This window comes from Pomacea canaliculata, linkage group LG6 (assembly GCF_003073045.1).
Source record: "Pomacea canaliculata isolate SZHN2017 linkage group LG6, ASM307304v1, whole genome shotgun sequence".
In the NCBI taxonomy this organism is placed as follows: Eukaryota; Metazoa; Mollusca; class Gastropoda; order Architaenioglossa; family Ampullariidae; genus Pomacea; species Pomacea canaliculata.
Genome location: NC_037595.1, coordinates 29,532,817 through 29,555,812, shown reverse-complemented (window position 1 = coordinate 29,555,812; position 22,996 = coordinate 29,532,817). Strand labels below are relative to the sequence as shown.

At 42.0% G+C, this 22,996-nt stretch overlaps 1 protein-coding gene across 3 annotated transcripts in view; it reads left to right on the top strand.

The window, feature by feature from the left end:
• LOC112566595 (potassium voltage-gated channel subfamily KQT member 1-like) overlaps window positions 1-22,996 on the top strand; it is a 62,438-nt gene that overhangs the window by 28,078 nt on the left and 11,364 nt on the right. For all 3 annotated transcript variants that reach the window (XR_003099656.1, XM_025242844.1, XM_025242845.1), the window contains exons 2-5: window positions 1,768-3,408; window positions 11,973-12,063; window positions 15,770-15,896; window positions 21,222-21,300. Coding sequence is in view for 2 of the 3 variants with exons in the window: in XM_025242844.1 (XP_025098629.1) it covers window positions 3,152-3,408; window positions 11,973-12,063; window positions 15,770-15,896; window positions 21,222-21,300 (554 nt within the window). In the remaining variant the exon portion in view is untranslated. The remainder of the gene's footprint in view (window positions 1-1,767; window positions 3,409-11,972; window positions 12,064-15,769; window positions 15,897-21,221; window positions 21,301-22,996) is intronic.

Sequence of the window (22,996 nt, the reverse complement as noted above, 5' to 3'; positions counted from 1 at the left end):
GACATTATCACCCTATAAAGAAGGGATGGAGATGATCATGGTGGTGTTGAGAGGAATTGTGGTCTTCAAAGTATCAACGATCTGCGTTTATTTGAAGTAGCCGGCGACAGATGGAGTTATAAGGCTAGCATGCGGCGTGTGAATGACTCTAAACAAGTGTAAAAGTGGCAAAGTTGGTTAATACAACAGTCAATCAACTAGTCAACAAGAAAGGAGTTAAGAAAAGCTCACCACCGTGTTTGAATAGCCCGGATGTTCACCACAAAAGCTGTGGGACAAAATGTCGGAGTTGATCACCACAGGAAAGACGAACACCTAAAGATCATGTTGATCACCATCATATTTCCATCTTTAATCTCCAATAAACATATGAACACTTGTTTGATAATTTGTTGACTTCTAAATCCACTCTCTTGACAACTATTCAAAAGACCTAAGCATATTTTTAATGTTTAAATTTGTCAAAAACAAAACAAAGACGCAGTCACGTGACTACACACATGTTAGTACACCTGTCCAGTCATTCACTCATGTTAGCATACCTGCTTGTTCTTCACCCTATCTAACCAGTGGGCAAACCAACAATGGCCATGAACACCAATCCCAGCAGGCAACAGTCTAACTCAAATGGACGCAAGGCCATTAACCGGCGTACAGCCATGACTGCCGAAGGTTCAATTGTCTCCTCTTGGCTGAGGAAGTGGTCAGTCGTGCAAGGGTAATGTGCTGGCGGCATTTTGTCTTTTTATTCTCGAATGCATGAACCGTTGCTGTGGTGCGCCTGTGGCTGGTGGACCATTGCCAGAACCTGTCACGTGGACAAAAATCCCTTTGAGATCCTGTCCTGATAGTCGAGGGCCGAGCTTGAATATTTTATTCCACTCGCGCAGAGAGTGATGAAGCGAACGAGTTAAGAAATGTTGCGATGTGTTTTTATCTCCAACAGCTTTTGATGACTTCTGACTGGAACTTGTTCCGTGTAAATAACAAGAAACAAGAAAAGTCGTTAATTTGATGGCCTGCAACATGCGGTGTCAAAATAATCAAGATTGAAGCTTTAAAATACTTTATTCTTACGCCCTCTGGTGGTAATGAGTTCGTAAATACATGATATCAGTTACAGTTCAAAACAAAGTATTAACTTCAACATCTCATATAGAGAAGACAATTTTTATTACACTTATATATATAATAAAGCAATTATACATAGCAGAGAGCAATTATATTTAATAATTATAATTAAACTTCATTTTGTCTGTTTCACTTGTTTCAAATAGTTTCAGTCCCTTGAATACCTGAGCAAGTAGCAAGTAAACAAGTATTTATATTGTATTTGCATAGACAATACTCTGGAAAATGTTGTATACAACTGCTTAATTACATCGGTATAATCTGCTAGTGTTGAGATGTAATAACCATTAGTCAATACATGGATGGCCGTTAATTAATCGTTAGTCCCAAGTTTGTCTCCATTGTAAACAAAAACATGCAAACAGGAAACTCCACTTCACGCTCCTCGTTCAATCATATTTTTAATAAAAGGTTGTATGTAATGGCAGCGGAGGACCTCATGTTTGTGGTAAATACAAACACGAAGGTTTTTTGTTGTTTGGCTTCAGGGTTGTGTGCTACAACCTCACCTCATCGTTTAGACCGTTATTTTTTTTATAATTTGAATGTGAATTATAAAAAAATCTTTATCATCAGTAATGCAGCTCTTGTAAACTCATTATTGTTCATTTGTGTGTCTGTCTGTGTGTTTTGCAGCCCACTTCAAGCTGATGTCCCCCTGATGCTGGGAGTAAAGACTCTGAAGTCGGAGGAAATGGAGGAAAGCAGACTTAATCTCCGCTGGCATTTCGGGAGTAAAGACGACTGCGTCCCCAAGATGCGTACACTTCGTCCACACATTATTTATGGATTTTTTTAGTTTAGCTTCCCCCCCTCTTCCATCCCACAGAGACATCATTTTGGCATTCTATGTCAGGGATTCTTGTATAGAACTATTTCGCAACAAGTCAATGACATTTTCCAGACCACAGCTTCAAACGATGGAGGACCATTAGGTTCTGCAAGTCGTCCATTTTTTTTATAAATCTGTGGTTGGGAGAGTGGTGGTTGGCAAGCGGGCACTTCCTGAATATCGATATTATAGATATGCATGAGACAACAGCAGAAACTTGCCCAACGACCTGGGCGGGTGCACGACGACTGCAGGACCAGCCTGAGTCTGCGCCCGCGTGGAATCGACCCTCGGTGCCAGTAAATTGACAGGTGACACATTGTCCTGCCAGACTTACTGCCAGACCTCGGTGTCGCAACCAGCTGTTTCCTCGCTGGCAACACTGCAGCGACATGTCCGTGGTCGCCGGCGCTGGTGGTCAACGTGGCGTTGGACATCGTCACCCGCTCGTCAGCATACATGACCTGGCGTGAGGCGGGGTCAGGCGCGGGTCGGGTGTGTGTGAAGAACAGTCTTCATTCATCTTTCATGGAGCACCTACGTGTGCACGCACTGCTGCTGCCCACCTGATCACCCGATGAGTGTCACCTTTGCACTTCTCTGTGATTCCTGTGAAACTTGGGTAATGTACCCGAAGGACTGAGTGTGTTTCTTGTGTAGATGCGAGCTCGACAGGATTAAAAAAAACAACAACTGTGGATTGTGACACGTGGGATCACAGTGAAAGGATGTGTGATTCTTATTCCACAAAGTTTATCGTTTTATAAATCGCTGAAATAACATAGTTGCCTGAGTGTTCTGCCACTAAACGATCAAGTTTGTGCCAATAATTATTAGTAAATCCTTTCTATGTTTAATTCATTCCAGTGTGCACTTCACGAGTGTACTAGCTCTTCTCCGTTGTCATGGCAACGCTTTTGAGTATCAGTCAAGAGTATTAAGAGGACGTGTGTACACATTACTTACTACTGACTGATCTCCCTTTGCCCTGTGATATGAGTTTTCACGTGTGATTTTGTTGTTTGTGACTGGCGGAGGAGTGGCTCTCGTGTCTGGGTTCACCAGGTGCGTGTAGTTCATCTACTGTTTGTTATTGTAGCTCAGCAGCTTAGACAGGCTCAGTCATGGAACACTCCGACATCAAGCAGACGTGTCCATCTCTGTGTGACTACTTCCTGTCAGCACCGGATGGAACTACCCAACTTAAACTGCAGGTTCTCCTACTTCTCCAAGATGTCACCTGAGCAGGAGGCGACAGACGGGGGCGAGAGCCTCAACTCCCAGGTGTCGTGGACTGAGCTGAAGCCCATGATGACACAGATGGACCGTCTGCTGGAAGACCACTACCATCCAAAGAACAGTCGCAAGGTTACCTTACAGGTGAAGGTTTACAACTTCCTGGAACGTCCAACTGGCTGGAAGTGCTTCATCTATCACTTCACTGTGTAAGTACCACTGTGCTTATGTTTATCATCGTTAATTTAGAAGAAAGTTCTTCTTTCCCCTCTTTCTATTTTGTTCCTTCATTATTTCAGTCTCATAATCTTTGTCGTGTCGAGCCGACTATCAGCCGACCACCCAGGTCTGTGATAGTTTCCAGTTGCAGGACCCCGCAAAGCTTCCGGTCGATAGCTAATCCTGAGGTAACCCTACCTCTGCTTCATGACTACGGCTTCTATTTTCGTCAAGTTATTGGCTGAACATTGGAGGATCCCCCGCGAATGCAGAACAACTGAGATACGAACGTGTTCATCAATATGACCCTGGGATGGGGAAGATGTCATTCTTGTCATTAAAATAGAGACTGTCTGGTCTTCTTCATGGCTGGCATCGCTTTTTTCAAGAAGCAAAACGTTTTGTCGCGGACTGTCCGCCCTCGGGATTACATTGGTTAGAGTGTGTTTATGTCTGATAAACCTATTTTTTGCATCCCACTTAATGATAAAGAAGTGTGTATGTGGGATAAACATGTGTATGGATAAACTTGTTTTATTTTTGTGTTCGCACAGACTTGTTATAGAGGTTTACAGGCAAGATGATGTGTGTGGGCAGAATGAGTGTTGCTCGTGTTCTTGCTACGCGTGCATGCTTCTGTAAGGTCTGTGTGTGTGTGTGTGAATAGAGAAATGTGTTTGTCTTCCACGGGTCCTCCCCCACGCTGTCTCAACACCCCGGGTAGCGGATGAGGGAGAGCAGAGCCGGAAAGTACGCTGTCAGTTAAGGCTTCGCGAAGATTGCTGGGAAGGGATACTTGCACACCGTCGGCTGAAATACTTCCGAAGGGGTAAAAGAAAGAAAACATAAATAATAGACAGGAAACCCCTTACCAACAACGATCAGGCAACGGGAGAGAAATCGAGATCGGTGTACAGCCACTCGTGGTCAGTGAACCCCCGCGGACAGCCATCGGGTGGACATCTGAACACAAGGAGTGCGCATGCGCGTATCGGCATGGCAAAGGATGCGATAGCGGTATCAAGGAATTATTTCTTCCACCATCATGTGGCAAAAAATAGCTAACCCAGATATATAAAATACATTTTCCACATGTAAAATAAAACAGTGGAACGGTCCATTGAAGCTGCTGTGTAGTGGAGGTAACAGTCCGGGGAAGTCGGAGGATTGATTCTCGTACAAATATGTTGGCCGTTGGCATGTCTAAACCATGCATGAAATTTGTAATTATCGTGCATTTTGACTGGTTGAAATTCCCTGTTCTATTTTTATTCTTGCTAGTTTCCAAACAGAAGACAAACGAGAGGCAGTCAGCTAAACTTCTAAAAAAATACAAGCACATTACCGTCTCTGCTACTTTATCTCATCAAAATCTGCTTCACTCTCATGAAAAACATTCGCTAACTTTTTTTTATTTAGTAATTAGGTTAACTCCTTTATATTAAAGTTTTTGTCTTGATTACTGTTAACAGTGGAATAAAGCTGCTGCTATCTCCTCTTCACCTCTGACATTGAAGATCAGTGGCATCTCGGTCCTTGTCTTATTCGGCTAAATGCCTCAATAGCCAATGCATTTTACCCAATGGGTGAAAGGAAATTACTTTGTCACATGTTTGAAGTCAATTTTGTACGGATACCTCATTAAGGTTAATGTAATCGAGCAAAAAAAAGGTCTTTTAAAAAATCAAAGTACTCATCGATCAACCCCGCGCCGCTATCGTCCCCAGAATCGAATCAAAATAACCCAGAGAAGACCTTCATCCTCCAGAGGATCTCAGGTTAAGGAAAGGCGATGATAAGAAAGTGCCTTCTGTAAATGTTCTCCATGTCAGAGAGAAGGGCACGCCAAAGTGGACGATGGTCCTCCATGATCCAGCAATGGGAGATCACTCACTGGCTGCTTCCGCCTGCAGCCAATATGTCGGTGCTTGGAGTCAGCCATGGCATGGACTCTGCCCTGGACTCTCATTTCGCTTAATAGTTCCTGCCATTCTCGTTCAGGCGTCCTTTTATTTATTTTTTCATCATGTTTTCCCTTTCAATCAAGTAAATGACCACTCCAAGAACTTTTGCAACCATTGAAAACAGTGGAAAACAAAGTCAAAACAAAGTCAAAACAAAATTTAAAAAACATTTAAAATCCTTCCACACACTAGTGTGCAGGTCACGAAATTCCACATTTTGGATGTGGGAGATTTTGAAACTTTTTGTCTATCAATTGAGTAACACAATTGTATTTTTAAGTTATTAAGTTTTTAAGCAGTGAAAGGTGTATAGCAGATACAAAATATTGTTAGAAGTACGAAAATTTTCAGAAAATTCCGGGTTAAGTTTCTGTGTGCCTTTTATAGTTCCAACGTAGTTTATATTAAAAACCCTCCACTTTCCTAGTTAGTTCTGATTTTCTTTGATGTATGATCGTTTAGTAGCTTCGAAAACTCTTGAAACCTCTGAGCTTGTTAACAGCTTGTTATTACGCATGGTCGACTTTGTTTCCACTAGAACTAGTTCAGACAATGTCCTTTGTCCTCAACATTCTAGGAACAATGGATTCTTAATTCTAAGATTACTACACTGCCGTGAAATTAATTCCCAAAACAACGCAAAACATTTCTGCTTGAAAGATTTTTATCTTCAAAAGATGTGTTTATTATAACACTAGCATTCAAAACACTGCTTGCAATTCTTGGTTTACTGGTCGAGAAAAACACATGTTTATCACTCACAAACACATTTATTTGGACATGGAAATCTCCCCTCGAGGGACGAGCTAAAGTTGCAAGAGGGTCGACGTGGGAGACGACAAAAGCTGTAAACAGCGAGTAAAAACGAACTGTATCTTGAAGGTTGTCACCAGGGTGGGCGACAGTGTCCCTCCCCACGCCACAGCCTCGGGTGTAATGATGGCATCTCACCAATGCTTCATCGGCTTGATTACACACTTGCCTGCTGAGAATCAGATGTCAGTGGAGAAAAATCTCAGTCTCCTTCCCAAACAACAGCGTCTGCAGGGACTTGCCATCTTCTTGTTTGAAACCAATGTTATTTGCTTGTCAGTGTTGATCTCGCAACGAAAGTTTATTTTTGGTGAGAACTTTTTCGTCTCCATTAGAGCAAGACCATGTCACCAGTCAACAGTCATTTCTCGGTTTCAATTTTATCTTAATAGTGGTATAAGAAGTGGAATAAAGTTAAATAGTTACTAAATATCAAAATAAACTAATAAAAGATCAGCTCTTCAATGTCCTAATTCAAATGAGTTAGCTACAATACTTTAGGAGCATTAAAGCACACTGGATTTGAATGTCAAAAGTTTTAAATATTCATATAATATTCAATTTTTTATTTACGCTTTAGTAAATTTTCCTAAACCATTGCCTAAAATTTCCTATCAACGGACACAGAAATAAGCACGTGTCAAAAATATTAATAAAAAAAATATGAAGGAGGACTTTTTAAAGAGGTGACATCTGGTATTGTTATTCTCAGTCTCACAGATGAGGAGCAGTTTGCTGCTTTCCACAAATGTAATTACCAACACCTTGGAAACATTTTGTTTCCAGCTATTTTGGTCTCTAACTAGGACCGCACATGACGTCACGTGACTCTTCTAAACCTTGGAATCAATGGCGGCCCACGGAGCGGGACGAGCGGGTCCTGGAACCCATGTTGTCTTCAAAGCTTTGTGGCTTTTTGCCGAGAGAGGTGGAGGTGAAATGGCCGAAGAACCACTTGTGGTAGAGGTCTAAAAGGATTCAGAGGATTATCATCCAACTGCAGCCTCTGCCCGATAAACGCATTAGTAAATGAAAAGCTTTAGCCCCTGCTCCACAATGGATGTAGAGGAGTTTACAGGAGTGCAGACCATTGTCCACGGAGCACGATGCATGTTCTTGCAATTCCAGGAAAGAAAACTATTTCGTTGGTTGCTTTAGGGGGAGCTCATGCCAGCCTCCCCTAGTTGACAGAGTTATATCAGTGGAAATTTGATGCAAATGTCCAGGCGATGCGGAGATGACATCAGTGGAATTGGTAGTCCAGCTCTCCACGAGTTGAGGTTATCTATTCCCAGATGCTTGAAAGCATGGTCCACAATCATTGTGGTGTCAGTTGTGTTTGGTGCCTGTGGGAACGAGAGTGTGTGAGCGTGCGTGTGCATCTGTGTGTTTATCTGTGTATCTGTGGATGAAATCTAGTGTGTCGGTACCAGCTGTAAAGAAATATTTCCTCTGAGAAAGACGGAGAGACAGATTAATTACAAGTGAATGAATGTGAGAGTAGTTTGACGATTGCTGCCTGTGCTTGGGTTTCCCCCTATTTTAGTAATTGTTTCCTGCGTCGTCATCAGGGTGGCGGTGTGTGGTATTGATGTACTCATTTCCCCAGCGGAGTTTTTGGGTTAGAGAGAAAAAACGCCGGGAAGGTTCGACCACAGTGTTCGATCAAAATATGACTACAATCAACACCTTTGTCACCAGTCTCAGTAGGGACTTAATGAGATGATCTTACACAATACGCCATGGAATAAACGAGTGTTAGTGTTCCATGGACATCACTAACAAGAAATCATTAGTGTACAGCAGTTACATATCCCTTAATTAAAAACCACTGTGTAAATGGATGTCTCTTCACACCCTCGCACTTTAAATCCCTCGGAGGTTTGAGATACAAGCCCTGAAGCGTAAATAAACTCTGAGTGCGGGTCTTTGTTGTTTATTTGTTCGTTCAGATGACAAGAAAACACTTTATGGGACCGGCTGCGCATTGTAGACAGGACTTTGAACCAATGTAACATGTTTTCTTTTTCTCTCCATTCCTTATCTCCTCAATAATTCGTTTTTCTGACATTAAAACATGTAATAAAATGGAAGTAGTCAGTAGTCATTGCCAATGGCTGACCGAGCTTTAGCGTCGTGCCAAAGCATCATCCTCGGGTCGTTGAGATGAAACTTTATCCTGGGTGGGATCCTCGCCGCTGTATCACCCAATCAGAAACGTCAAAATGACACAGGACCAAATCATGCGTGGCGACCATAGTGTCAAAGGTTAAGGCCTGACTTGAGGTGCGGATGGAAACCAGCTTCCGCTTGGATTAAGGTCATTTCCGTCTTGGAGGTTAGTTCTAGTTGAGATGCGCAGCACGCTCGCACGCCCTTCAGGTCATCAATCTGAACACACCGAAGGTAATCTCGTTCAGGTGAGGTGGTGATTCACCAGAAATGAAATCGGAAAGCGGGGTTGATGCTCGCTTTCTGTGAATTTTGCAAGCGGAATACTGGTGCACAACCGACATTCCGTTTGGAGGAAGCCATCATTGTCGTGTGCACTGAAGCAGACAGTTCGCATGCACTCCAGATGGGTCGCACTTCACCATGCGCACTCTTCGCCTGATCAGTATCTTTGTTTCGCATTTGAAAATCAGTTTTAGATACTTCCGTATTAATATATTACCTGGGATGTACAAATTTATTGTTATGATGATGATTATTATTAGTGTACATCGTGATTCTTTTCTGTCCTCTCGCGTAGCAGCTAAACTATTGTTCACTGATGTCCTCCACTACGAAGCTCATGAGAACAGAAATATGAACATAAGATTATGAAATAATTTAATTTCAATGTTCAAGAATCACCTCAAGATGACGGGGCACTAGATGACTGTCTCATCTACCTGCGAGATGTACAGTGTGGCATTCAATACAATGTCCACAGATTTTGTTTCTCTCTCCCTCACACCATGGAGCACGTGTCCGTCCAACCTGTAGAACTATTTCAATAAATGGATGTTATCGGGTGCTGGGTGTTCCATCAGTCACAGGCTGGAGTACAACCGGTTCCCAGAAGAATAGACTAAAGCTGAAGCACATTAAGGTCCCCAAAGCGATAATGGACTCCCTTCCCACACCTCGCCCCCACCACCCCATCAGACGTCTGCCACCCCACGTTTGAAAGGTAGCTTGATTTCTTTCCCAAGCACCATAACGACATAGTTTGGCTTCACATCGACTTCTGAAAGGGTTAATGGTGCCGGGGAAAAATTATTTACACCCAGGCACCGTCTGGAACTCAATTTATTTCAGATTTTCTCTGGCACACCTAATGAGGGGCAGGCCCTTTGTTCCGGTGAAGGACAAGGTGACGACTCGTTTAATGGATGACAGTGATGTCGAGAATTGAATTTAATGAGGAATCGAATTTACTATAAGTATGTAACAATGAAACTAATATTTATGAACTTTTTTGGTGTAGTTATAAATAAGTGAGAGGTGTGCATGTGTATTTGTCAAGCTAACTTTTTTGCTAATGTGCGTATGCCCCGGTATATACTCATCATCCCCAACACCACCATTATCGTCATCATCGTCGTCTCGAATGTTGAGTTTGCAAGCATCTAATTAAGAAAGACCATATTTCAATTCTACCAACAAATGAATTCCACATAAAAGGAAATTTGAGTGCTGATGGATTATTTAGGTGGAGCGTTATCTCACACTTTGTAAACAAACACCTATTGTCTTGTCTGTCTTGTTGTGTGCGCATGTCAACCGGAAGTAGAGGTCGATAGCCTGAGGTGACGTAGCTTTCAAAAGACGGAAAAAAAAAAGGAAAAACTGCTTGTGTGCGTCCAGTGCTTTTAGTCTGTCAGTGATGGCGGCTTCATGTCCTGATGTAGAGACTGCACCTCGCAGACAAGACCTTTTAGCGCTAGAAGCTGCCAGGAGCTTAACATTAAGTCATCTGCAAGCTGTCAACACGTCACATTCGGTGTAGATCGTGTGAGAGGAGCTAACTTACCAGTAAGTTACAGTTACCAAGGTAACGGCTATTTCCCATCACCACTCCTTCACTTTAAAATAACATTCCGTGAAAGGTGTACACATTCTTTTCAGGTTAGTCTCAGTATGAAATATTGTTACTAAAATCTAAGTTGTGTAGACCTTTGACCTTGTCAATCCAAAATGAAAATCCCTTCTTACATTGCTTTCTACACGTAGCCATATTTATTTACTCCTTCTGTTAACCGAGTAGACGTTCAAGTAAATATGGGTGTGTGTTATTTTAGTGAACAACAAATAAAGTTTTAATTTACGTGGAGACATGACGTCATGTTCTTTCTGACGTTGCGGCATGACGTCATGTTCTTTCTGACGTGGAGGCATGACGTCATGTTCGTTCTGACGTGGTCTTGTACGCTGCAGCATGACGTCATGTTCGTTCTGACGTCACAGAGCGAGGCGGACAGTACGTGCAGTAGACGTAGACCACGTGCCTATAGCTGCCCGTCCGTCCAATGGCGACCAGATGAGGGATCGGGGTGAGCTGTGACGGATGCTCACGCGGCACCAATGGCGTGCAAATCATTTTAGCCTGCATGCGGCGCGTGGGACGAACTCAATTTGCCATCTTTTTGCCGCTAAAAACAGGAGGAACGTGGTCTGGTGCCAAGCGTTGTTTAAGGACCTCTGAGAGACCCTCGGCACCAAATGATGCGCGAGACACCTAATGAAGCGTGAAACAGTCGAGGTCTTAACTCACCTTTCATCATTCTCTTTTCCGGTTTTGACTGCGAGGATCTGGCTTATGTCCCTTGCACCAGGCAGCACGAGACGTAGGACAGTTAAACGTTAGCAATTGTTACGTCCATTGTTGGATTGTTTCGCAGTGGCTTCATGCACTTACTGTTTGTCAAGAGAACTTATGTGAGCATTTGACATCATCTGATGCATGTGCATCGTCAGTTGGAACTGGATTTACAAATGTAGTTCAGCTTGAGTATCCACAAAGGGAGTTAATTAATGATAAGCACAACAAGGGACACAGGTGACCGCTGGTTAAGAAGAAACAAGAACAAACAGCAGGCCGGCCACAAAATATATATATACACACCTTGAATGACCTTTTTACGTCCAGTACCTATCAAACATGCGAGCGGTGCTTTGCAATGTCACGTTCTCAGTTGTCATCGTTAAATAAATAAAAATAAACATAAAGCTTCGAGAGTCATCATTATGAGAAAACAACATGATAATGATTGTAGAACCTTAATAATCACAGTAAAGAACAGGAAAGGGTTAAAATGTTTTATATATATAAAATCACACTCAGAATAAAAAAAAAAGCTGTTACGATATTGCATTATAAGTGTCTTACTGGCTTGTCAGTGTTTCGGTCAAAGGTTAGCCACTCTATCGAAGAAAGCTAAAGTAAGCCCCAACTGCTCACCTTAATATAATAATATACAGTAATAAATACAATATTATACAAACTATGGCAGTTCTACTTCTGGACTAAGTATCCTATTGCGTAAGTAGATGTCATAATCTTCCAGACTTAGTTTATGGCTGGAGTAAGACTACAAGAGTCAAAACTATGGGGTTCAAATATCAGGATCTTAACTTTTTGTGGTTTTGTTGTTGTTGTTGTTGTTTGTTTTTGTTTTTGTTTGTTTTTTTGTTTTTTTGGTTTTTTTACTTTCCTACTTGAGAATTACCAAAAATCCATTTAACTCTTTCCCATTTCATAAATATCAAAGTTCCTTACTTTCTGTTTGAAGGTTCATGATGGTCCTCATCTGCTTGATCTTCAGTGTGCTGTCCACCATAGAGCAGTACATGGACTTTGCTAACGAAACGCTGTTTTGGATGGTAAGTAAATCCAGGTTGTGACAGCTTATCCTCACTTTCTGCTTGTTGTTACCATTCTCACGTGATGGCCAACAAAAATTCTTCTATTTACAGCAGTGTCTGTATTAATTTAAAATTGTTGTTCTGATGTTGCGTGTGACTGTTGATGCTATTTTGGATGTAATCTTTATCTGAGGACAGCTGCAGGCGGATACATATTAGGTTTTCGCTGTCCAAGTTGGAAAATGGACGATTTCCTCGTGAAGCCCTCTTGGGTATTTTACTATCAATAATTAAGAAGTATTTATAGAAAAACCTGGTTGAGGGATTTCCCTATGGCGGCATCATCTTTCGGGAATAATTTGCTTGATGTTTGGGCGAAATGTTCTTGTATTGACTTCTACGAACTCAGAATGTCCTGCCATTCGCAGCCCAACGTCTTCGTGGCTACTGCGATGTCTTTTTACCTGAATGACAGACCTGTTTAGAGAGAATTCTTAAGACTGCTATATTACACCACTATAATATTTTTTAATCATATCAGGAAAAAGTAATGACAGATTTGACACATTCTTGACATCAGCCTTTTAAGAGCCCCTAGGTGTCTCCAGTGCCAGTCTAGTGATTTGTTCAGGGACTGCAGTGCCAGCTCATCGGGTGCTCCTGGTCCAGCGACATCGTTGCCTCAATCAACACCTTCCTTGTGTTGTGGCCAACTGATGGCGGCCATTCCTTGTTGGCTGACAGCATTTCTCTGAGGAAACCTTAGATTTAAGGTCCACACGTCATCGGATGTCTGGAGTGGCCGCCTCAAAGAGAAATCAAAGTGGTTCTGTTCCTGACATCTGCTGCTGTTTTCATGTCCAGCAGCAGCAGCAGCAACAGCAACAACAACCAGCGTGAACTTAAGTACAGCGAAAAAGAAGTGTGTGTGTGTGTTCGTGCGTGAATCCGTCACTCAATCAGTCCGTCTGTCTGGAATCGATTGGTTCTATTGACTGAACTATGACCCCGGTACTTACAGATGTACCTCAAAGGCATGATGGCTGAGATCGGACTTTTAAAAGCCGTTTCCTAATGGAAGTAAGAGACAATCTTTTTGAAGCAATCTTGTGCGCAGGCTTCCCCAAGGGACTCAGTTTATTTCTAGAGCCAGGACACATTCAGAGCAGAATGAGCTTTACCCTGGGGGTTATAGCTAACACAGTGTCTAACACATGTCCGGATATCTCAGAGTCCTTGAGGTCACCAGCTTATTTGTCACAAAAAACATATTGATGAGTTGACCTTTCAATTGATAGCTCTGACTTTATTTCAAGAACATGACTACACTGTCACCGGACTATAGGGGACAAAGTTTCTGTAATCTGTCAGCCTCTTCTCGCTTCTAGTATTTCCTAATTTTAAAAAAAAACTACAAAAATTATAATAATGCGTTTATAGTTGGCCTAATCTTACCTTACCCATCCCTAGTCTGAATCTCATGTCCTGTACATCAACATAAAACTTCAAGCACGAGCACCAGAAGCCCTTAATGCAAGTCTGTCCCCGTGTTCCAGCTTAGTACATCAAACTTTTTAACGGTTTTAAGATGGATAGGGGATTGGTGAGTCTGTGAAACTGTGCAGGAGCACCCATCAAGGCGGAACCAGGAATCTTCACGATGGACAGCGAACTCTCGTGCGTACAGGGCTATGCAGATCGTGCGTGTGTGTTTGTGTGTTTGTGTGTGTGTGTGTGTGTGTGTGTGTGTGTGTGTGTGTGTGTGTGTGTGTGTGTGTGTGTGCTTGCGTATTTGCGTGTGTGTATATCAGAGAGCTGTCATAGTCGTCTCGAGATGATTATCCCTCTGTAAACAATTACTCCAAAAAGATGCAAGCTGTTGCAATGGTTTAATAAATAAATTCAGAACAATTTTAACGGACTAAACTTGTAGCTCCTAAGGTCATTGAAAGCCGCAGCCAATGCGAGAGAGTCGAGTTCATGTCAACAAGATATTTCTGAAACAACGAAGAACTTTTGTGAAATGAGGTCTTGACCTTACCAAAACCCAGATAAGAACTGTGTCTATTTCCAAATCCCAGATGAGAACCTGAGCATGTTCAAAATTCTATTTCCCGGTAACAGAACCAAGATTTCTAGAATTAGCGTTTCGCCATTAATTAAGCCATACTCATTTCAAAAAATAATTTTGCGCTTGTTAGCTGTTAACAGTGGGACAACTACTCTACCTCCACTCCTCCTTCCAAAAAATCTTTTCTTGAAGTCTGATGCAGCTGTCGTTGTTGACTGCGGCGCTCCTTCTTTTTGCAGACCAGGCATGTGTGGAGCTAAGTTAAGCTTTCATATTTTTAGTGAGGCTCGAACTGAACTGCTGCTCACTTTTCTTGGTCTTTCTTGTGCTGGTGGAGGCCGTCTGATGGCGACCTCAGTGACGCCAAGAAATGCCTTGACGTCCTGCCAACACTCGGCGAACATAATTTGTTGAGCTCCGTCTCCTGTGCCCTGTGTTAATTGTACCCAGCCACCCAGCCACCCAGCCATCAACCTCTGATATTTTTATCTTCAGAAGGTCGAGCAGTGCGTTCATAAGTTTATACTTAGTCTCTTTGTTACCGCTCTCATCAAATAAACTCATCACCGGATGTACATACAACATATAAACTCACTGAAACATGTTTCCAGTGGAGAAGACATTGTAGCAAGGACAAAATATTTCCAAAAATAAAAATGTTCCCGTCAAATATTTTCCGGTTGATTGCTAAATATTGACATCTTACACAGCGTGGAAAGATGATGTAATCAGTTGCTATAAATAAGCTTCATCTGTGTTCAAAAACTGAGAAATAAATGCCTGTCACGCCCGCCTGACATTTTGATGGCGGCCTGGAGGTTTGTGGATCCGTTAGTCAGTGACTGACCTATAAGCAGTCTTGATTGTCTCTCAGTGTAAGCATTTGTGAGAGTTATTTGTCTGGGACCCTCCTGATTATGCGGACTCTAGGGACTAAAGTGCACAACACCTCCGCGACCTGGCTGTTGGCAGTAGTCGGCAAGAGGAGCCACAACATCCGGGAGCTGGCAGCTGTCCCGGTTCGAGTCTTTGCCCTGCCGTTTTCATCCAATGTTTGCTGTGATTACTACGTCGTTCCTTTTTCCCCAACAGTCTCATCCACTCCACACACACATTATTTCTCTCTCACTTTCTCCGACATTTATTTTATATTTATCCTTCACGCTAAAACGCGATGAAACGCACTTTCATTCGAGCAAGCACGCCCTGACCTGCTATGACGTCAGGAAGAGGGAAGACATTTTTTTAATTAGCAGTTGAAGCCATCTTAATTAGCTTAGCCTAAGAAGTCATGTCTTGCTTTTTGATGTGCTCTGTAGCATTAAATTGCCGTAGTCGCTTTTTGGGGGAAGGAGAGTTCAGGAGGAATGACATCACAGTTGCCGTTGTTGCCGAGGATGCCGTGGTCGCACTTTTTGGACTGAACATGTGACCTGTCGTGTTTACTCATGCGTGCTATTGCAAGAAGTGTTTTGGTTTCATCTTCTGATCTAAATAATTAGTTTTTGTTGTTGCCTTCTGTTGCAGAGGTCGTTGACCTCGCTTAGCGATAAGATATTTAATGCTTGTTAACTCTCTCCTGCAGAAGATCATCATGGTTGTGTTTTCCCACCAGAAAAGCGACTACCGGCTTGTTGTCTCGTGCTGTTGCAGGAGATCGTCTTGGTTGTGTTTTTCGGTCTGGAGTACGTCATCCGCCTGTGGGCAGCGGGCTGCCGCAGCAAGTACATGGGCCTGCGAGGCCGCTTCCGGTTCTCCCGGAAGCCCATCTCCATAATTGGTGAGTAAAACGAGTGCCATGCAAAGAGGATGTCCTGTAATTTTTTTTTCTCCTTGCGTTTAATCTCTGTCCGCGACCCTCATGCTTCGTAATTCGAGCGCATCTGATGGCGACTTTGCATGAAGGAGGGACCGCGATGTCCTCCATTTGCGGGAGGAAGTCAGCTGCAGCAGCAGGACTCGGGGTCATAAACTGCGTTTACAAGACGAGGGTCCCTCCATTTGACCCCACAGCAACCTCCAACTTGTCATGTTCAATCTTTTTAAAGTATGAATATGGTGAGTAACGACTTGGAGCTCCTGTCCACTTTGATGTCCCTGTAACCCTTGTCGTCTTTTCCTGTTCGTCCTTTTTCCATCGAAAATGAGGCTCTTCACAGCAGCAAATAACGGTTCTGCCGCCAAGTGACAGTTGATCTGAAATTTGAGCTGCTAGCTGTTTTATTGTTTGGGGATTTTATACCAAAAGTCTGAATGGTTATGTTGTTCTTTAGAACTTAAAAACTGTATTAACTGATTGCGCTACAAACTCCATTATATTTATTTTCTCATATAAATCACATCTTAGTGATCTATAAAGACCCAGCCAAATGAACCGAGTTTACACTAGTTCTGGTCAGATACAGACAATTAGCAGTAATACATGAAAATGATTTTTTTATGTTCTCTGGCACCAAAAAAACTTTGACACTACTGAAGTTCTCTCGCTGCACTCTGCTACAAGCTTGGCTGAATGTGTTTGTCCAAGAGATACAGTGGAACCTCGGTTAGAGAACGCCTCGGATAGCGAATATTTCGGTTAACGAACAACAATTTCGTTAAAAGTTTGTCTCGGATAGCGAACAAAATTTCGGATAACGAACAGCCACGTGAACCACACGTGACCGACCTTTCATGTCATCATTCGCGCTCGAGACACAGTTATGATCGGTCGCTCCTTAGCTGTGAGCATCCTTCTTATTTAGTGATTTTTGTGCTTTATCTTAATAAGATAATCCTCAATCATGGCTCCAAAGAAGATTAAGAGCAATTAATAGTATTGAGGTAATGACAAGGAAGCGGCCAACAATTGAATTGAAAAAGGAAATGATTTCAAAGTATGAAGGTGTCATGCGTCTGTCGGATATGTGATGTCGTCTTACCGAAGAGTTTTACAAAAAAGGCAGAAGCAACAGACACTGGACAAGTTTTTTCCCTTTAACCTCAAAGCTACAGAAAAGGGAAGTCACCCCGATTTTATGTCACGTGTGCTCATAGAGGGGGAATCAAAGCAGTAATTCCATTCCTTCCTCCCCACACCTGCTTCCAACCACGCCGTCAAAACGGCAAGTTTTCTGATGTTTAAATGCTTTTGTTAATGTTTTTATGTTTATTTAACTCCATTTATATTGCATTATAACTGTTCTCATTAAAACCTACCTATATAGCCTGTAACTTTCAAATATTAGCGAGTCAACAGGGGCTGGGAACCAATTAAATCTATTTCCTTTATTTCTTATGGAAAAAATTGTTTCGGATAACGAACATTTCGGATAACGAACTGCTTTCCAGAACGGATTAAGTTCGTTAACCGAGGTTCCACTGTAGTTTCTTTCTTGAGATAAGGTAGGATGGGTCAGTTCATGTTTCTTAATTTATTTCCCCTCCCACGCTCGTTTTCCAAGTTGCAGACAAAGATAAAGTATGGTCTATTAATCTCTAAGACGTTACCATGGAGATATAGCAGGAAGTTAAACTGTGGATTGGAGCCTCGCAGGCTTGTTAACTTTGTGGCCCTGGATCGACCCTCAGCATGTAGTAAAATATTTTTAAAGCAACCACGCAGACATCTTACCTCTCGTAGTGTCATAGAAACCAGAATGTAACAGTTTACACCTACCACCAAGGTTTTAGAAGCAAATCGTGGAAGTGAATGTAAGGCTGCTGCGAATGGATCTCAAAGTTTTTAATTCATGATTGCACTCCGCATATTTTAAATAACACTTTAATAACGCTGTTAAATAAAAAAAAAAAAATTAAATGTCACGTGACTCGAATAGGCAATGTCTTGTCGGACATCCTCACTCTCTAGGTGACCCTGACCCAGTTATTTCTCGTAACAAGAATAGCTAATTCCTTCAAATAAATAAAACATGATGTAGGGTAATAATTGAGGCTTGCCAATCTTTCACAGGTTTCTTGTCGAAGGAAATGAAAGGGCGGCGAGCTTGCGACATCCTCTGGTCTTTTCTACTCGTGATTTTATGTTGTTACATGAGATTTGATATTTTAAAATTGTTTTTACTTGGGTGAGAAGTTATTCTAGATGTTTCTTGCTTCTAGGATTGTTTCGCTTGCAGCAATTTTTTTGCTTGAAGCCAATAAATAAATAACGTACATGGAACCTTTCTCAACCACAGGCGTGCTCAAAGCTTGACAATATATTTTATCCTCACGTGTGATGTCTTTTTTTCTTTTCCTCTGTTGGCTGTGGTCGTAGTCGTTGTTCCTGGTAAGTGAAGGGCAAGCGACTTGTCCCCGTAGTTAGGAGGCAACTCCTCGGATGTTGTCCTACCCCTGGAAACGTAGTTATAGCAATGGCAAAGATTCCAGAAGGTACAGAATACTCCCCCTGTCTGACTTCTTTGTTTTTTTACGGTCCTGTTCCTATTGCTTCCCAAATTTACAATTACTGAATTGCTGAGATGCAGAAGCAATTAACTGGCGCAGGATAATGAAAACTAACACTCGAGGACCTCACAACTCTCAGAAGGCTGTGCTCACCCATGCGTGTCTCTGGCTGCGCACGTGCGTGTTCCTGCACTGAAATCATGTCCATGAAAATAGGGGAAGGTGATAGAAAGTCTTCTCCGTGTCTTTGATTGATTTGGGCTTCTACAGAAGCAATTTGCGCCCGGAACTTGGGCAAGGAAGCCACAATTTGTTATTTTAGAGATTGCAGGCGGTGTCAGGTGACTGGGAGCTACGGAGGGCCGGGAGGAAAAGCCCTGTGAACACGCACGTGACTGGATAAAGTGCTGATCTTCATTAAGGGAACCTCGGAAAAGAGAAAAAGAAGCAATTTTTATAATATTTTATATCTTGGTAAAAAGGCTTTCTATTTCCTTTTCGATGATTTCATAAAACTGATCATCTTACTCGGTATTTCGATTGAGTGAAGTTCCGGTGGTGTTTTATTCAAACTATATGTTAGACTTGAAAGGTTTTTTCAGGGTTAACAAGAAAGCTTTAAAAGGTCATAATTGTATGTGAATATGACTTTCTGAATGTATTGCTTTAGTGAAGTTTTAGTCTGATACCAGATCATAAGTTGTTGCAACAGACAATGATACTAGAAGTATTAGTCATTGTGGCTGGAAAATAAAATTAAAATTTACACAATCATTGTAAAAGTTAACCCTCTGCCACACAATTTCTGTATTTCTAGACCAAATATCTTTGGTTTTATTTTTAGATATGTTAAAATAGTAGTAGGACTTGAGTTTAATATAGTTTATAAAATATTGACACTCGAAACAATATATTTGGGAAAGTGGTGGTCACAATATTGATAAAATAACGATTTTTCCACGTTTTAAATAGAAAGTAAATAGTAAATAGAGTTGTTTTACATACCATATAATTAAGATAATTTTTTTAAGAAGTTTTAAAATAATTTTGTTAGAAGATGAGCATCGTGAACTTGCTTGTGCACCTTCCCACACTCGCAGTTTAATGTATTGTGTTTCCAAACCTCTTTTATCTATTTGCTGTCAGTTCATATAAAGACAATATAAAACGGCTCATTTTTTCAGTTTAGATGGATTTTGTTACTCTTTTATAGTTACAGGTTACTTTTAAAAGCAGGTTAATGTTAAGAGCATCGCTGGCTGCTAACATAACTTGTTTAAGTCCTGCGGAAATTCTGTAAATGTATATCCATTCTTCTCGGCGAATAAGGCAGCTGTGCCAGGGCACTTGACTTGTGATATAGTGACCCACCCCAGCCAACAGATATAAAATAAACATTGATGGTAAACAACAGCGCGGCTGTCTATTTCTGGGGGAGCAGACTCGCAGGGATGCTGACTACCCAGCCACGCAAAACCTAAATAAATACGGGTATGTGAGTACCACATCCCTCAAAAGTAATCCCAGGAGTACATGAAGGAAAGGGGTGTAGCTAGCAAGAGTCAGCTTTCTGCGGAATTCTGCTTGTCTGGCATTTGATGTGAAGGTTTGAAGGTTGAGGGACGTGTGCAGACGATGTTGCACCTCTGTCGACGACAGTAACGAATGTTGAGTGACGAGAGCTTCACGTGCTCAGTCTTTGAGGGAGTTAAGAAACCAAGACACGGCGCCTGCTCGACGACTACAAAAAACAAAGGAAGAAAGTTGTAGAAGAAAGACTAATGACAAGAGAGAACAAACATTCAGCACCAGGTCTGTCGACGACAATAACAACTACATTAAAGCTGACGACAGCGCTGCATGTGAAGAGCACATCACTCTCTCGTGGCTCTCATTGCAGCTCGACTTCCAGCCAGGATGCCCGGATGCCCCGAAGCCCAACATTGGCAACAAGAAATCACAGCCACAGCAGACAGACATCTTGGTTCATCTTCTTTCAGATTACGAAGATATTGTCTGGATGGCTGTCTCCAAGTCCATGATGAGAACAATTTCCCGGCGACGAACCGTCGCTCGTCTGCACTCACGCGAGCTTAAAAGACAGAAGGAATGAGAGAAGCGTGTCGGGAAACATTCGGTGGCTGCCACCGAGAAGACCATTCCAGATTAATGCCTCCACTGACCACGTCTGACCATTAATATTTTATCCCGGCGACAAAAGCTCTGGAGTCACCAGACTTCTCACCCCTGCTGACATCTGGAGAGGAGACACCGCCATCCATTTCCCAACATTCGTCTGGCTTGTTAATGTGTGAACGGGTTACTGAACACTCCCTAAGTCTCTCCATCTCCTCCTCTCTTCAGTTGTGCGTGCTGTATGTAAATAAAAATAACAGTAAAAAAACACTCAACATTTTTTTACTTGCTATATTAAATTTGTAAGATTTCAATTTTTTCTCGAAGAACAAAGATTTTTTCCCTCGCAAGTCTTTTATCGTTTCTGTAAAAAGTTTTATTTCATGGTTCTATCAGTGTCAATACCCTGGTGCTTAATAAAGATCATTGGTACTCTGTCCATCTTCCACCTTTGGGTCTCAGTACCAACCCATTGTTTAATTATGCAAAATTACGCGAAATTCGTTTCAGAAGAAGCTGCAAATCAGTGATTGTTTGATAGTTTCATAGATGAATAAAAATCTCATTGAATTTTTTTCAGATTTTGCCGTCGTGCTTGCATCTATAGTTGTCCTGTCTGTGGGTTCCAACGGACAGGTGTTTGCCACCTCTGCCATCAGGTGAGACAAGATCCAGAGAGGGACTTGGCACTTCTCTAAGCAATGAGTCAACCTAACCACCTGCTGTACTTGCAGACATCATACAATCTGTTTTCTATCTTTCTGTCCCTCCCTGTTTCTCTCTCACTCTCCTCTGCCTTGTCTTCTTGTTCCAGTTAATATTGCGTTCATTTTGTGGCCTTTATTCTCTTCAATTATTCAACTCCTTTTTTTAATTCTTTCTTCCTACACTTCTCCCTCCAGCATCTCCTCCTTCGCTGTCTATACCCTTCACCACGCATCCTTCTCTTGGCTGTTTGTTCCTGTGTAAAATGTGGATGTATAAAGCACACTGTATATGAATATTGCAGTATAGCCTTGCTACCACTCGGACATTATTACCTGTAAGAAAGATTTCTACATTCAACTGAGTGTTTTTTATTTTATTTTATTTTTATTATTTCCTCTTTCTTTTCCCTCCTTGGAAAAAAACATTTATTTCCCTCTTCAACCTCCCACGACATTATTTCTTTCCCTCGCTTGAGGATGAAAGGAAAATGAATTGAAATTATGAGTCAGGTGTGGGACTGCTTACAAGATCCCATGTCCAGTCATGGATGCTGGAAGTCCGTTTGCTGAGGAAAGATGTCAATGAGTTAGTGGGTGGGAAGCTTTCTGAAGATCAGTTTATTGACACTGGGCTTTCAGTGCTTCACATGTTTTAACGGTCGAAGCCAAGGCTGGACCTGAGGTCGGGGTAACCATCCTCGATGGTAAATTGTGGCCATAGTCACGAAGCCAGGGTAAGTCGTCCTCAGGGAAAAATGGTAAATTTCAGGACAAACGTTTTTGTAGTTACTGTCCAGACCCAAGGGATGCTGCTTGATGTCCCGCTACCCATGGAATCTTGACCACTCTTATAACTTTGGTCTCAGAGGTGAAGCAACATCCTTTGAGTCTGGACTCCCCTTAGAACTACGGATACAAGACTCGTTCACTTCATTTTCCAGAATCTTCGATGTACCCCATGAAACCACCTTGTCAAAAGTTAATTGCCCTTTCGTTAGAAGCCTGTTTGGCAATCTGTGAACACATTTTTTTTTCTTGTCTCGTTTGCTTCTAGCATGGAGTCGCCATCAACCTCTCGACTTTGATCTGCAGTTGTCCATCTTGTATCCAAGATGGAAACGACATTCCTTAAATACTCCCTAGAAATTTATTTCTCCTGTTTATGAGCCACAGGCTCTGAAGGCAGAATACTAATGTCTCATTAGGATGGCAGGGACAAATACCAGAGAAGAATTCAGAGTTTAGCATGCCCTTAACTTGGCCTGCCTCCACAAAAAGCAGACGATACCGATTTATTCCGTTGACGTGCACCTAACCAGTGTTTTTACAAACTTTTAATTAACAATATTCAAGTCTAGGTTGGGACAAGCAGTTCACTCAAATAATGTGACGGTTATGATGCAAGGAAATGCAATGCAACGTACACCCAGAAATGTGACGTACATGAGACAAGAAATGTGATGTAACTGTCCTGCTGAGTGAAGTAGAGTTGAAATGATCTCAAGTGACGCAAGAACGATGTCGGGCGAAGACGACGAGTGAGGACATTAACGTATTTTTGACTTTTCATTGGCTTCTCGACAACAGCGTGAGAAATCGAACCCAACCCTCCGACAGGTGTTACTGAATGCCTGACTATTTCAAAAAA